The following is a 15242-nucleotide window of genomic DNA, read 5'->3' on the forward strand; positions in this document are numbered from 1 at the left end:
GAAAACATTTGGAGAAAAAAAAAAAAAAAAACTAATGTGAGGTCTACTTTTAGTGATGTTGTCCCATTATGATCTATATCCATAAAATATTGTTAGCATTTAATTTCATGGAAAATTACTTAAATACTGATTTATGGGAAAATGTATATTGCTATATTTAACAAACAACTATTTGTAACCTTAACATAATAAATATATATATAAAAAGCATCAAACAGGTGATATAGAGGAGCAGTTTGTTGGCCCGGGTTGTGAGAAGTATATACAATCACTAGGGGGTTAACGTTTGCCACCCCCCAAGTAAAGAGCGCCTTTCCTTCTCCTTTAAGCCAATTTTAGCTTTCATATTATTACTGCATTAGTCTGCTTTTACATTTGTGTGAAAATTAGGATGCAGTTATTTTTTAAAGTTTCAATGTCAATTTAATGTAACAGGTAAAAGTATATACTGTATGGCACTGGATAAACTTAATTCAAAGATGGACACAAAACTACTACTGCAAAACAGAGTGTTTCGAAAACAGCCAAGTATAGTAACCAACTGGATTCATTTGGCTGAATTCTTTTTTTAAAATACAAATATGGAATTGTTTTATTGAATGAAAAAGACATTTAAACAGTCAAGAAGGTAAAAATTTTATTTCTCTTAGGACAGTCTTGGTTCTTGTCTCCTTTAAACTTTAAAAGGTTGTTCCACCTTGGCAGGTCAGTATTTTATTTGTACCAGAAGAATCAGTGGTACATTCATACAAATGGTGCTCTGAATACCCATTATTTTTCTAAACATTAAATGCATGACCACACAGGTCACATTAGCCATCATACAGTTTCATTAGCATCAAAAGATTAACCACTACTAGGTTTTCCTGCATGTGCTCCCATCCGTTGAGGGTCTTGAGATGGATAGTGGATATGCCCAGGAGCACGAAGGAATGGAGGAGGTGCCATAGGTGGGAACATGTGTGGGCCAAATCCTTAAAAAACAAAAGAAAAAACAAAAGATCAGTTGGACATAACCACAGAACCAGTCACAAATTTTATATTAAAAAAAACAAAATATCTTTCAGATCTACAAACTATTTAGAGGTTAAAATGACTACCATATGATCAAATAAATGCTTTTTTCTTTTCAAAAAGATTTTTTTTAAAAAATACACACACACACTGAACTGCTTGCTGCACATCAAACTACTTGGCTTACTTTAATGTGGGCCAACAAAACTGGCACATCAATCAAAAAAGATCTTCTTAAAATACCATATAGCAACTATTTGAAAATTATTTGAAAGGCAATTATAAAATTTTCTATATATAAATACATGGTTACTAGAGCAAGAGAGCTAATTTAGTAGATAAAAGGTACAAATCAGAACTCAAAAAGACTACTAAGAACACAGTATTTTGCTTCTATTGAATGAATGTGAATTGTGCAAAGTGAAACGTGCCTCTATAGGGAGGTATATAAAAAACAATTACCTGGAGGTGGCCCACTTAAGCCAGGTGGAGGTGGGAGGGAAATGTTCACGAGAGCTGCTGACCCATTAGGAGGCAGGTTAAAGTAGTTGGCTGAAGATTCTTCTTCTGTTGGTGGGGGTGGCAGGGCTAAAGACACAGCAGCAATGTTAAGTAAAACACATTTGCTTTTGAATTATCATTAAAAAGTGTAGAAAGATACTGTTAAATAAATCACAAGATATATATTTCAGTCAAAGTGCCAGTGTTACATTTAGGTATTTGCAGTGCCATTGTTCTTTAGAACACTGTATTAGCGATACTGCCTTGGTGTTGGTACAGCGTGAAGCATAACTCAGCTCCTACCTAAGTAAAGATACTTTATTTATATTTAGGAATGAGTTGAGTTTGTCCTCAAACTCAAAAGAACAACAACTTTATTCTTTTTTTAAAGGTTTTTAACACACAACAGTGTGTTAAGTATAATAGTGCATTGAGTATTAAAATCATTGTATTCTAAGTGGACTAAAACAGGAGTATTTGTAGCATCTTGTCCCCAAAACAATTTCTCAACAGAATAGAAGAAAATGCTAAAAATAACCCTCCATCCCATTGTGAATAACAGTTATGCCCTGGGTACTGCTAGTGACAGGCATATATCAGCTATTCACACCAACACAAAATGGGGGGGGGGGGGGAGGAAGTAGCTAGCATTTTGCTCACATCTCACACTATTAAAGTCTTCTGCTCTCCTCCCCACATCGTCTTGAAAGGGAAATGCAGACATAGTTGCTCTTCGGCCCTAAATCGCTTACCAGAGACTTTTTTTTGGCTAAGAAACCATAGTTCAAGACTGTTCATGAGAATTCGGCTAAGATTCTGCCTTTCAGCAGAACCCAAGTGCCTGGCCAAATCAAATCCAAAAAAAAAAAAAAAGCATGTGATTTTTGGTCAAAGAAGGAAGTAAAAAAATTTCTTAACTGCAAGCTATGTGCACGGTTCTCTTTGCCCCTTGTTTCCTTAAAGTCTGTGAACCCTTTAAAGTTCTCTATATTTTTATATGAAAGTGACCTAAATCATCATCACAGTCCTAAAAGTAGATGAAGAAAACCTAGTAGAGTGAATCCTTAGGATTATCATATAATTTAATAGTGAAACCAGAGTATTTTCAGTTAATGGAACAACACGAGTGAGAGACCATATTTTATTTCAAGAATGGGAATCCAGCAAAGCCTAATAAGACTTACAACATATTTGTGGATGTGTATCATGGCTTGAACAAAGGAGGTGTCTGATGACCTCTGAAAAAGAGTTGTTGATGCCCATGGAAAAATTACAAGATTATCTCTAAAGAGTTTGGACTCCACCGCTGAAGTCAGACAGATTGTGTACAAATGGAGGAAATTCAAGACTAACTCCAACTGCAAAGTGACTAATCGTCTGAGAGGTTACAAAAGAACCTAGGGTAACTTCTAAGCAACTGAAGGCCTGTCTCACAAAAGTTGAATGTTGATGTTCAGGTGTCCACCATCATGAGAACACTGAACAGCAATCGTGTATGGCAGGGTAGATAGGAGATAGCCACCGCTCTCCGCCAAATACTTTGCTGCCGCCTACAGTCTGCTATAGACCATGTGGACAAACCAGGATACTGGAAGAACGTTTTGTGGACAGATGAAGCCAAAATAGAACTATTAGGCTTAAATGAGGAGAGTTACATTTGGAGGAAGAAAAACACTGCATTCCATTATAAGATACCTTATCCCATGGTGGTGGGAGTATTCTTGTTTGGGCCTGTTTTGCTGCATCTGGGCCTGGAGAGCTTGCCATCATTGATGGAACAATGAATTCTGAAATATACCAGAAAATTCTAAAGGAAAATATCAAGACATCTTTCAGTGAACTGAATCTCAAGAGACAGTGGGTCATGCAGCAATCCTAAACACACAAGTGGTTCTACCAAGCAATGATTAAAGGGTAAATGAAAATTTAAACTTCCTCATACTGAAGTAAGAAACTTTCTAAATACAATCAATTAACAATTCTGCATTGTTTCTGGAATAATCAAGTTTATCTTCACTATTCCTCTCTCAGCATCTGTTTCTCTTCATTTTGTCTTCATGCAGCAGTTTTGGATAAATGATCCAATATATCTTATAGGGGGCTCCCTTTCCTAGCAGATGTATCAGAGTTCACTCATAACTGATTCGAGTACAAACACAATCTAACAAAATTCTGCATGTAGAAAGACAGGATTACTGGAGATTTTTATAGAGTGAGCTCAAATGCATCTTCTAGGCAAAAGAAGCCCCCCCCTAAGATATACTTCATTCATCTGACACCCAACTTCTGAATGAAGACAGAATGAGAAGAAACAGATGCTGAGAAAGGAATAGTGAAGATAAACTTTATTTCAGAAAAGCTACAGAATTTCTAATTGATTATATTTAGAAAGTTTCTTATTTCAGTATGCTGAAGCGAATATTACTTTTTCACTTTCGCGATCGATCCCCTGTAAAGAAGATAAAAGTGAATGCTCTGGAATGGCCAAGTCAAAGTCCTGACCTTAACCCAATTGTAATGTTGTGAACTAAAAGAGGGGTTCATGTGAGGAAACCTACCAACATCCATGACCATGGAGGACTGAATTTTTGCCATATGCAGATACCTTAGTTTTTCTTTGCAACAAAAATACATGACCAAATATAATAACTTTTGTTTTATCGGTTTAACTAGGTTTTCTTCAACTACTTTTAGGACTTGTTTGAAAATTAGATGATGTTTTAGGTCACATTCATGTAATTTAATTATTTTTGTTTAAAAAACAAAAACAAAACCTATTTTTACCAGTCCAGGGTGACAGTACAATGTTTAAGTGCTACCATTTTTGGTGTTTCTGGCCCTTCAAACAAATCACTTGTTTAAGAAACAAACCTCCAGGAAGTCCAGGAACAGGCTCAAATTTCATTCCAGGATCACCGGACCCATCATGTTCCCTCTCTTTGCCTCGGGCTGCCTGAGACCTGAAAACAAATGTAAATGTTGATGAAAATAAATAGAAGCAGCTTTGGCTATAAAATATACCCAGAAAGCAGATTTGCACAGCTAGATGCTCAAATGAATACAGCATGCTTTGATGCTTACCTTCCCCACTTCACATTGAGTCGACGTCCATTCACAATTAACTTGTTAAAGGATTTCTCTGCTGCCGTCTCTGCTGACTGTCTAGTGGCAAACTGAATAAATGCGCATTGCTGCCTTTGAACTACAGTAATTGTTCTTATTTCACCAAACTGGTAGAAATGATTCCTATGGGAATGAAAAGGGATTTTAGATTGTTGTGGTTATAGAGCGACATTACACAGCGTGCAACAGCTAATCTAGAATGTAAAATGATCATATGGAGCCAGCTTTATTTTATTATGAATCAAAAAAGAAGCAATTTACCGGAGTTCTGATTCACTGATGGTGTCTCCCAAACCCCCAACATAAAGAGTTGTGATGCTCTTGTCCTCTGGTGGATCCAGACGAGGCATTGTGGAGGCCCTTTTCAATAATTTGTCTGCGACAGGGTCATTAATACCATAGAAACGGTCTTTAATATTCTGGTCTGCGAGGGGATCATCAGGATCAGTGGGTTTCTCATGTCTAAAGTTAAAAAAAATATATATAAGTAAAATCGCCAGTGAAAACTACCATAAGAACTACTTTACTAGTAATAAGGCTATGTCTGATTATGCCCAGTACCTGTATGGACATTCCTCTCCTCTTTTACACTCTCCTTTCACCCAGAAAGAACAGATATGTGGTCGGTTGCGTTTGTAGTAAGGGGTGGTGCGAGCAAGTTTTAGCAGCATGTCACTGCTAGATGTAGCTTTGCCCAGAGCTCCAACAGGTCTTGTCCCATCAGAGTTTGCAATCTGTAAGAAATAGAAAGGTTTACTTAGATGCAACCTTTCAAATAAGCACTAATACACACTGATATTCTCATTTACATTAAAAAGAAAATCAAACATCAGCATTCCATGGAATACTGTCAGTGCAAATAAAATGTTTAACATACCTCTCTTTCCATGTTCTGAGTGTAATATTCTTTATTCACATCAGATCTAGGCATCTCATCTTTTAGGGATACCCCAGTATCTCGTACTTGAATTGGCAGTCCTACGTTAAGGCACAAAAATATAAGTTAAAGGGGTTGTTCACCTTTACATTAACTTTTAGTAGAACAGAGAGTGATATGAGACAATTTGCAATTGGTTTTTATTTTTCATTATTTGTGGAGTTATTTAGCTTTTTATTCAGCAGTTTAAGCATTTTCAGCAAACTGGTTGTTAGGGTCCAAATTACCCTAGCAACCATGCATTAATGTGAAAAAAAAAAGAATAGAATACGAATAGGAGAGGGGCTGAATAGAAAGATAAGTAATAAAAAGTGGCAATAATACATTTTGTTTTACAAAAATATAAGTTAAAGGGGTTGTTCACCTTTACATTAACTTTTAGTAGAACAGAGAATGATATGAGACAATTTGCAATTGGTTTTTATTTTTCATTATTTGTGGAGTTATTTAGCTTTTTATTCAGCAGTTTAAGCATTTTCAGCAAACTGGTTGTTAGGGTCCAAATTACCCTAGCAAACATGCATTAATTAATGTGAAAAAAAGAATAGAATATGAATAGGAGAGGGGCTGAATAGAAAGATAAGTAATAAAAATTGGCAATAACAATACATTTGTAGCCTTACAGAGCATTTGATTTTAGCTGGGGTCAGTGACCCCCATTTGAAAGCTGGAAATAATTCAAAAATGATAAAAAGAAAAGGTGCGTAGAATTAGACATTCTATAACATACTAAAAGTTGACTTAAAGGTGAAGCACCCCTTTAAAGAAAAAGGGAATAATGTAGAAAACACAAACAGATCCCACCTCTGTACTAGAAATAAAACACAGCAATTAAAACCTAAAATCGACAGAACATAAAACAATATGCTTTAGGAAAGAAAGCATTTACATAAATACAGCTTAGCACAACATTTTGTTACATCACAGAAGAGCAATCTGTAGTGTGACTTCAACATTGCGAATAGTCAACGGTTTAAACGTTTTAACATTTGCCAGACCATAGTAAAAAAAGTAAATACAGTACAAAAACCCACCATATTCAAGGTCAAGCAAGCAGGTCTGACAGACATTTTTCAACTTGCTGCATGTTTGGCACACTTCTGTCTTCTTAAAGCGCATTCGAACACCAGGACACCAGCGAAAAACAGTGAATGGACGAGCACAAATCTGAAAGAAAATGTGTTAAATGTTTAAAGGGATACTGTCATGGGAAAAAAAAAATTCAAAATGAATCAGTCAATAGTGCAGCTCCAGCAGAATTCTGCGCTGAAATCCGTTTCTCAAAAGAGCAAACAGATTTTTTTATATTCAATTTTTAAATCTGACATGGGGCTAGACAATTTGTCAATTTCCCAGCTGCCCCAAGTCATGTGACTTGTGCTCTGATAAACTTCAATCACTCTTTACTGCTGTACTGCAAGTTGGAGTGATATCACCCCCTCCCTTTTTCCCCCAGCAGCCAAACAAAAGAACAATGGGAAGGTAACCAGATAGCAGCTCCCTAACACAAGATAACAGCTGCCTGGTAAGATCTAAGAACAACACTCAGGGTAGGGACACACTGAACGATTTGTCGCCAACGTTTTTAAAAAGCAAATCGCGGCGACATATCGCTCGTTTTGTCTCTGAACAAAACCAAATGAAAGACGCCAGCTCCTGTGCCCACAGCATGTTTGTGAATCACCTGTAGCTGAGACCCTTTTCCGAGCGATTTATCAGAAATAGCATGTACTTAGAAAAGCACTGAAATCTCCTAGACACGCACACACATACAGATAAGTAGCAGCAATTGTATTCAAATTACAATGCGAACGCAATGACGCAAGAACGCAAGCACGTAAAGACGCCAGGTTACAGCGGGAAGCACAAACCGTTTCCGGTTTGGGTGGAGCATGTACCGCACAGAGTAATGGGATACAAATCGCTCTGTGCCAATAGTCGCTGTGAATCGTCTGTTCAAAAAAGACGATCGTCTTGTCGCCGCGATTTACTTTTTTTAAAACGTTGGCGACAAATCGTCCAGTGTGTCCTTACCCTCAATAGTATAAACCCATGTCCCACTGAGACACAGTTACATTGAGAAGGAAAAACAGCAGCCTGCCAGAAAGCATTTCTCTCCTAAAGTGCAGGTACAAGTCACATGACTGGGGGCAGCTGGGAAATTGACAAAATGTCTAGTCCCATGTCAGATTTCAAAATTAAATATAAAAAAATCTGTTTGCACTTTTGAGGAATGGATTTCAGTGCAAAATTCTGCTGAAGTAGCACTATTAACTTATGCGTTTTGAAAAAAAAACATGTTTTCCGATGACAGTATCCCTTTAACAATGTTATAGCAGAGAAGTATAAGTCTTGGTACTTGCAATTTGTTACCAACTCACTCCAAAATAGGAAGGAGGAGGAGATAAGTAAGAAAAAAACTGGGAATTAGCACAAAAGGAACCTAAACAGGCCTAGGAGAATGACAGAAAAAAGTCTAAACAAGACTGCACAGAAGAATAGGAAGAAATGTATGTTTAAAGTTAAAGGGATACCGTCATGGAAAAAACATGTTTTTTTCCAAAACGAATCAGTTAATAGTGCTGCTCCAGCAGAATTCTGCACTGAAAGCCATTTCTCAAAAGAGCAAACAGGTTTTTTTTATATTCAATTTTGAAATCTGACATGGGACAGCTAGACATTTTATCAGTTTCCCAGCTGCCACAGTCATGTGACGGGTGCCTGCACTTTAGGATGGAATTACTTTCTGGCAGTGGGACATGGGTTTTTACTATTAAAGGAGAAGGAAAGGTTAAAACTAAGTAAGCCTTATCAGAAAGGTCCATCTAAATATACCAGTAAACCCCCAAAGTAATGTTGCTCTGAGTCCCCTGTCAAAAGAAACACTGCATTTCTTTCCTTCTATTGTGTAAACATGGGCTTCTGTATCAGACTTCCTGCCTTCAGCTTAAACCTCATTGCCCTGGGCAAAAGCATGCTCAGTTTGCTCCTCTTCCCCCGCCCCCCTCCCTTCTCTACTGTAATCTGAGCCCAGAGCAGGGAAAGACACAGGCAGGAAGTGATGTCACACCATGTTAATACTGCAGCTCCTATCCTAAACAAACAGAGTTTCTAGAGCTTTTTACACAGGTATAGTAAAACATTCTACAGAATAAATATAGCATTCTAGCTTGCACTATTGCAGCTAATCTATTGGCAATACAATGCCTCCGTAGCTTTCCTTCTCCTTTAAAGGAAAACTATACCCCCAAAATGAATACTTAAGCAACAGATAGTTTATATCAAATTGAATGACATATTAAAGAATCTTACCAAACTGGAATATATATTTACATAAATATTGCCCTTTTACATCTCTTGCCTTGAACCACCATTTCGTGACTCTATCTGTGCTGCCTCAGAGATCACCTGACCAGAAATACTACAACACTAACTGTAACAGGAAGAAGTGAGGAAGCAAAAGGCAGAACTCTGTCTGTTAATTGGCTCATGTGACCTTACATGTGGTTTGTATGTGTGCACAGTGAATCTTACGATCTCAGGGGGCGGCCCTTATTTTTTAAAATGGCAATTTTCTATTTATCATTACCCAATGGCATATACTACTAAAAAAGTATATTATTATGATAATGGTTCATTTACATGAAGCAGGGTTTTACACATGAGCGGTTTTACTCAGTATCTTTTAATAGAGACCTACATTGTTTGGGGGGTATAGTTTTCCTTTAAGTGCTGTTCTTAGATCTTCCATGGAGCTGTTATCTTGTGTTAGGGAGCTGCTATCTCATTACTTTCCCATTGTTCTTTTGTTAGGCTGCTGGGGGGGGGGGAGATCACTCCAACTTGCAGTACAGCAGTAAAGAGTGATTGAAGTTTATCAGAGCACAAGTTACATGACTGGAGGCAGCTGGGAAATTGACAATATGTCTAGCCCATGTCAGATTTCAAAATTAAATATAAACAAATCTCTTTGCTCTTTTGCAAAATGGATTTCAGTGCAGAATTCTGCTGGAGCTGCACTATTAACTGATGCATTTAAAAAAAAAAAAACATGTTTTCCCATGACAATATCCCTCTAAGATGTTGAAAACAGACATGCTTTAACAGTTCAGTGTACAAATAAAAACTGGATGAATGGATAGGCTGTGCAAAATACAAAATGCTTCTAATATAGTTAGGCAAACATGTAATCTATAAAGGCTGGAGTGACTGGATGTCTAATATAATGACCAGATTCCAACTTCCTGCTTTTCCTCCAAAGCAGGAAGTAGTGTTTTGTTCTGTTACACATCCAGTCACTACAGCCTTTATAGATTAGATTTTTGCCTAACTAACTATATTAGAAGCATTTTTTTATTTTGCACAGCCTATCTATTTACCCAATTTTTATACTGATTAATTTCTTGAAAAGGGGTCGCCAACCATTTTTACTTGTGTGCCACATTTAATTCTAAAAAGAGTTGGGGAGCAACACAAGCATAAAAAAGTGCCAAATAAGGTCTGTGATTGGCTATTGACAACAGCAAATAAATGTTGCCTTGCTCCAAATCACTGTACTTCTGTGCATATAAAATTGTACCCAGTGATGCTGAAAAATAGTAAGCAAACCAATTCATTACCATGTAAGTAAACATTTAAAACTTTTAAGCACACAACAATAAAGTTTGCTCACCTTGCACTCCTTTCCATATTTTTCTTTGGTCTGAAAGAAATGCATACTGTTATTCCAAGGAAGTTAAAAATAAATAAATAGAATTAATTATATGCTAAAATGATCAGACAGCGATCTACAGAGTGTGGGAGCTGCCCAAAAGATACAGTATCTGATAAAAAGAGAACTATTGAGCAGGTCTGAAAATTGCAACAGTCCATGGCACCTTCCTCTTCTACCAGGTCAGCAAAGGTCCACATGATCAGTTATGGTCCATTCATTGGCTCAGGAGATTAAATAGCCTGATTTGGCCAACTGGTGGGTGGCCAGACTGGGCAAAAGTTCACATTAATATGGCAACCCCAGCAACAAGAGCAGATCTTTGTGTATGCCCAGCTGACCAAACAATAAAAATTATATTTGTAACAACAAAGAGGCAGTTTCTGGCCTATGTAGCAAGCAAAAGCTGCAAAGAATAGGACAACAACTTTCTAGTGACTTGTTGAACTTCACAGCGCTCCCCATGATGCAGTGATTTTATGTGTTCGTGTAAAGACCAAAAATTAAAACAAATGATGAAAAATGTCATTGCCATATTGGTGATTCAAAATCACTATTGTAGCAGTTGTTTTTAGGTCAAAAACAAAATTACATTTTCTGATACAAGATTAAATTGCACGGCAATGCAAAAGTTTTAAAGCTACTCAGAAAGAAATCAGTTAGAAAATTCCAGAAATTGGAGCGCTGTGGTTCTCTCCAGACTGGTCTGCACAGCACCTCGATGCGAGTTATCTACCCTAGCACCTTTGGGTATTTAAAAAAAAATACCAGCCTTTGTTTAACTAATTCAAAAATTATTACTCCATTATAAAACTTACCATCCTGATGTATGGATTTTCGCCAAGACATGTCTGACACAGAATGGGAAAGTCCTGGAAAACAAAAGAATTGCTAATACAGCAATATTGAACCCCATAAAAAGTAATTGACTTGTTGCAGTAGACGGTATACTTTCCTGTGCAAGAACTAAAAAATATTGTACCATAATTATAATTAACTGGTATTAATAAAGAGCCAACATATTCCATATTGCTGTACAACTGAAGGGGTGTAAAAACCCTAACTAAACAAAGATTAGATGTTAATACAACTAATAACAGGAAACAAGAGGTAAAAAGCACCCATCATGAAAAACCTTATTCTACGAAACGTAAATTACCAACTATGAGTATTCCCTACTGTTTTGCTTTGGGAAGCTGTTGGGAAGCTAAGCTTAGTTGTCCCTGCAGATCATTTAGCAGAAAATTAGGTATAATCTGTCATAAAAGCCGATGCTACAGTGTGGACTATTCAATTCTGATGTGAATTGTGCTTGATTCTGAGCTGCAATGTACCAATAATCGGAATGATTTACTAATTAGCCTTTTATTGTGATATTTATTATATTTTACATAGTATATTGTGTGTTGGTAGAAAAGAAGGCAAGAAGCTACTGGGGCATCTTTGGAGGGACAGATTTTTACTGCTAAAGGGCTGTGGTTTTCTTGGGCTGGTACACAACACCAAGCTTTAGTACTCCTTTAAATGGCTTCACAGTACCGCATCCATATTAGATTTTTTTAAATAAACAACTCCTCATGAAGGTTGGGTACAAGGTAGGCAGGTAAATGAGCTGCAATTAACTTCACTGTTTAAAGGAATAATGGCACATTCTAACGAAAATCCATAGGAACATGTCAGTAATACTATAGAGTTGTGGCATGAAAATCTAGCAAGCCAAAAGTCCCCCAATGCTCAGCTGAGTGATCATTTTCCTCTGTCACACTGTACTGGGGGTAGTGAGATTCTTCCCTAGGTAGGGTTGCTTGATACCTTTATAACCTTTATTACCTTTACAGTGCTACGCAATATGTTGGCGCTATATAAATACATGTTAATAATAATAATTATTAATAGGGGAGGAAAAACAAAAATAAAAGCATTGCAGCCTATGGAATAATTGTGCCACCTCCAGCCCAATGTGACTGAAACAAATGCAGATAACCATGTGGGCATGTTTTGCTCAGGCAACAATTCTGGCTAGGAGTAGGGTTGCCACCTTTTAAAAAAAAAAAAAAAACGCCAGTGGTGGGGGCGGATAAAAAAAGGGTGGGGCGTGATGCAAAAGGGAGTGGAGCCAGTGGTCAGCGCCGTAAAAGGGGCGGAGCCACAGGGTAGCACCGCAAAAGGGCCGGGGCCACATCGCAGAAGCCAAAGGAAATGTAAGTTTTTACTGGAGGGCAAGGGGTTTTGTAAAGGGTATTACAAATTGCCGGCAGCTACATTGCCGGTAAATTTGTAATACCAGCCAGGCCGGTAAAATACCGGCAGGGTAACAACCCTAGCTAGGAGTGGCTTTGGGAGACTTTGGCTTGCTAGATTTTAATAGTAGAAGAATAAACAGCACCACCATCTCTTCAAATGGTTAAAATGCCTTTATTTATGCTTTTGTGGGCATCACTTTAATGTTTCAGGCCATGCGGCCTTTTATCAAGCTTGATAAAAGGCCACATGGCCTGAAACGTTGCGGTGATGCCCACAAAAGTATAAATAAAGGCTTTTTAACCATTTGAAGAGTTGGTGGTGCTGTTCAATCTTCTACTACAGTTTTGCCAATGGTAAGTGGCCATTGTAGAACGTGCACCATCTCCAAAGAAAAGTGAGGATGGATGTGCCGACTACTCTTCTTGCTAGATTTTTAATGCCACATCTTTTTGGTAATACTGGTACATGACTATGGAATAGAAACGAGTCAGTCTGAAAGTAACAAAAATCCACTGGGGGACAAATGCAAGTGCAAATCTTGTGTGGTTTATTTAGAGATACATACATATGTATGTGCCATGCATCTCTAAATAAATCCCCATAGATTTGAACCTGCATTTGCCCTCCAGTGGATTTTTGTTATTTTTATGCTAATAATGTTGGACAAAGCAAACCCAATATTGGAAGACTAAAGAAACCTACAATTTAACAGTAGCACAGAGAAACTTTTTCTGCTTTGAACATGTCAGTATCCCAATTAAATGGAGAAAAGGCTTGCAGAGGTAGGCCGCACAATGTCCATGTCTCTCATGTAACCCCCAGTGCAGCACTGCTCTTATGTGGTAACCTATGAGTTAAAGGAAACATCTAAACATAGTCCTGCACTGTATCAGTCCCTACACAGCACAAGCTCCAGAAGTCCATCTCACTCCCTCTGACAATAACTAGAAATAGATTTGCGTTTTACACTGAACCTGCACTGAGCTCACAAAAAAACTTAGGGTTTTCAAGACTTGCAGTTCAACACACACACACACACTTCTGAAACTCGCTGTAGTCTGGAGGAGACCATAATCAGCAATAACCACTGACATACAAGGGGGAGGAAGAGAACGCTGTACTACTAGGCCCGTCCTCACAAACGTCCCATGTAACACACGGGCCCCCCATCCTTCCCGGCACACAAGGCCACGCTACATCCGGCTCAGGAGTCACTTCCATCCCGAGCGTCTGTACGGGAAGGCCTGTGGCCATTAACTAGTCTCTGGCCTACAGAGGACGCCGAATCCGAGTCTTTATTAAACGGCTTTCTTGAACACGGCGGAAATACTGCGCCTTGACTATAACTGAACACAGCAATCAGTCCTCTCTCTCACACACTAGAAACTCACCGCGTCTTCCCAGTTTTGCCGATTGTACGTGTTTGATCCGAGCGACGTCGCCATTTCGAATCTCACCAGCGCCCGGAAACCAACAGAAAAGCCTACCACGCATGTGCAAAAGAGCCGGAAGGCTACGCAGTCTACGTCAGCTAATGCGCTTGCGCGTCTGCGCTAAAGCGCTTGTTGACTTGGGGCTTATTTCCCCTCGTTGTTGTTAAAGGAACAGTAACACCAAAACATGAAAGTATTTCAAGGAAATGCCAATATAATGTAGTGTTGTCTTGCACTGGTAAAACTGGTGTGTTTGCTTCAGAAAGACTACTATAGTTTATATAAACAAGCTGCTGTGTAGCCATGGGGGCAGCCATTCAAACACATGATATACGGTAGATCACAGATAAGTTCTGAAAAATCCCATTTTATAATACAGAGCTTATCAGTTATCTTCTGTGTATCTGTGTGTTTTCTAAATTTTCAGCTTTGAATGGCCGCCCCCATGGTGACACAGCAGCTTGTTTATATAAACTATAATACAGTATCTGAGGCAACAACCGTTCTAATGGTTCAGCAAAACAGTAAATTATCTATTTATTATATAATAATTTTTTCATTTTTGTTGTTACTGATCCTTTAATTTGGTCATAGGAACCAGTAGCAACCAATCAGTAATGCACTTTTATTAATCTACAGTCCCTAGGGTTGCCACCTTTTCTGGAAAAAAAATACTTCCTATATTCTTGCTGTTTTTTCCTACATTGGCATCAAGCATCATTTTTACCGGCCAGGCCAGTAAAATACTGGCCAGATGGCAACCCTAAATGTCCCTGTGGCATGTAGTACCTGTTCTGTGAATCTTCTCTATACTCTGTGTTACCATGTTATGATTAGTTTGTTTATCATATATTGTTCACTTTCCAAACACTTTTTCCAGTTCAGTTGTTTTCAGATTTTTCACCAGGAATTTTTCAATTACTTTCCATTTTTTTATTTTAATATTTTTACAAAATTAATGTTCCTCTCTCTGGTGTTTCAGTCTGGCAGCTCAGTGATCCAGGTGCAGATTCTGAACTGTTAAAATTTGCTACATTTAGTTGATACAATTAGTTGATACATTTCACAGCAGTATTTATGTAATATTAGCAACAAGTGTATCAATTATGACAGCTGTTTTTAATGAAAATCAGCAGGGCCAAAGACAAGAAATTTATGAACTCAATGTATCAATTTAGAACAGTTTACAGTCAGTGACCCCCCCCCTTCCCAGAGCTGATTAAAGGGGACGTCCAGCTTCCAAACCAAAATTTGATACAGAGGCTCACATAACACAGAA

At 37.9% G+C, this 15242-nt stretch overlaps 2 protein-coding genes across 3 annotated transcripts in view; one reads left to right on the top strand and one right to left on the bottom strand.

Moving 5' to 3' along the window:
* Positions 1-623: 623 nt before the first annotated feature.
* rbm22.S (RNA binding motif protein 22 S homeolog) lies at positions 624-14082 on the bottom strand. 2 transcript variants are annotated; one of them, XM_041567082.1, is made up of 12 exons: positions 13922-14082; positions 11105-11158; positions 10248-10277; positions 6610-6742; positions 5516-5616; positions 5200-5372; positions 4900-5100; positions 4597-4761; positions 4387-4475; positions 3211-3302; positions 1477-1602; positions 951-974 (listed from the first exon to the last, which is right to left on the bottom strand). In XM_041567082.1, exons 1-11 carry the CDS (start codon positions 13973-13975, stop codon positions 1522-1524), a joined length of 1173 nt encoding a protein of 390 aa, XP_041423016.1. In that variant the 5' UTR covers positions 13976-14082; the 3' UTR covers positions 951-974; positions 1477-1521.
* Positions 12436-15242, top strand: part of LOC108720060 (serine/threonine-protein kinase RIO1) — a 34568-nt gene continuing 31761 nt past the window's right edge. The window contains exon 1 of the mRNA XM_041567728.1: positions 12436-12487. The gene's annotated coding sequence lies outside the window, so the exon portion shown is untranslated. The remainder of the gene's footprint in view (positions 12488-15242) is intronic.

This window comes from Xenopus laevis, chromosome 6S (assembly GCF_017654675.1).
Source record: "Xenopus laevis strain J_2021 chromosome 6S, Xenopus_laevis_v10.1, whole genome shotgun sequence".
In the NCBI taxonomy this organism is placed as follows: domain Eukaryota; kingdom Metazoa; phylum Chordata; class Amphibia; order Anura; family Pipidae; genus Xenopus; species Xenopus laevis.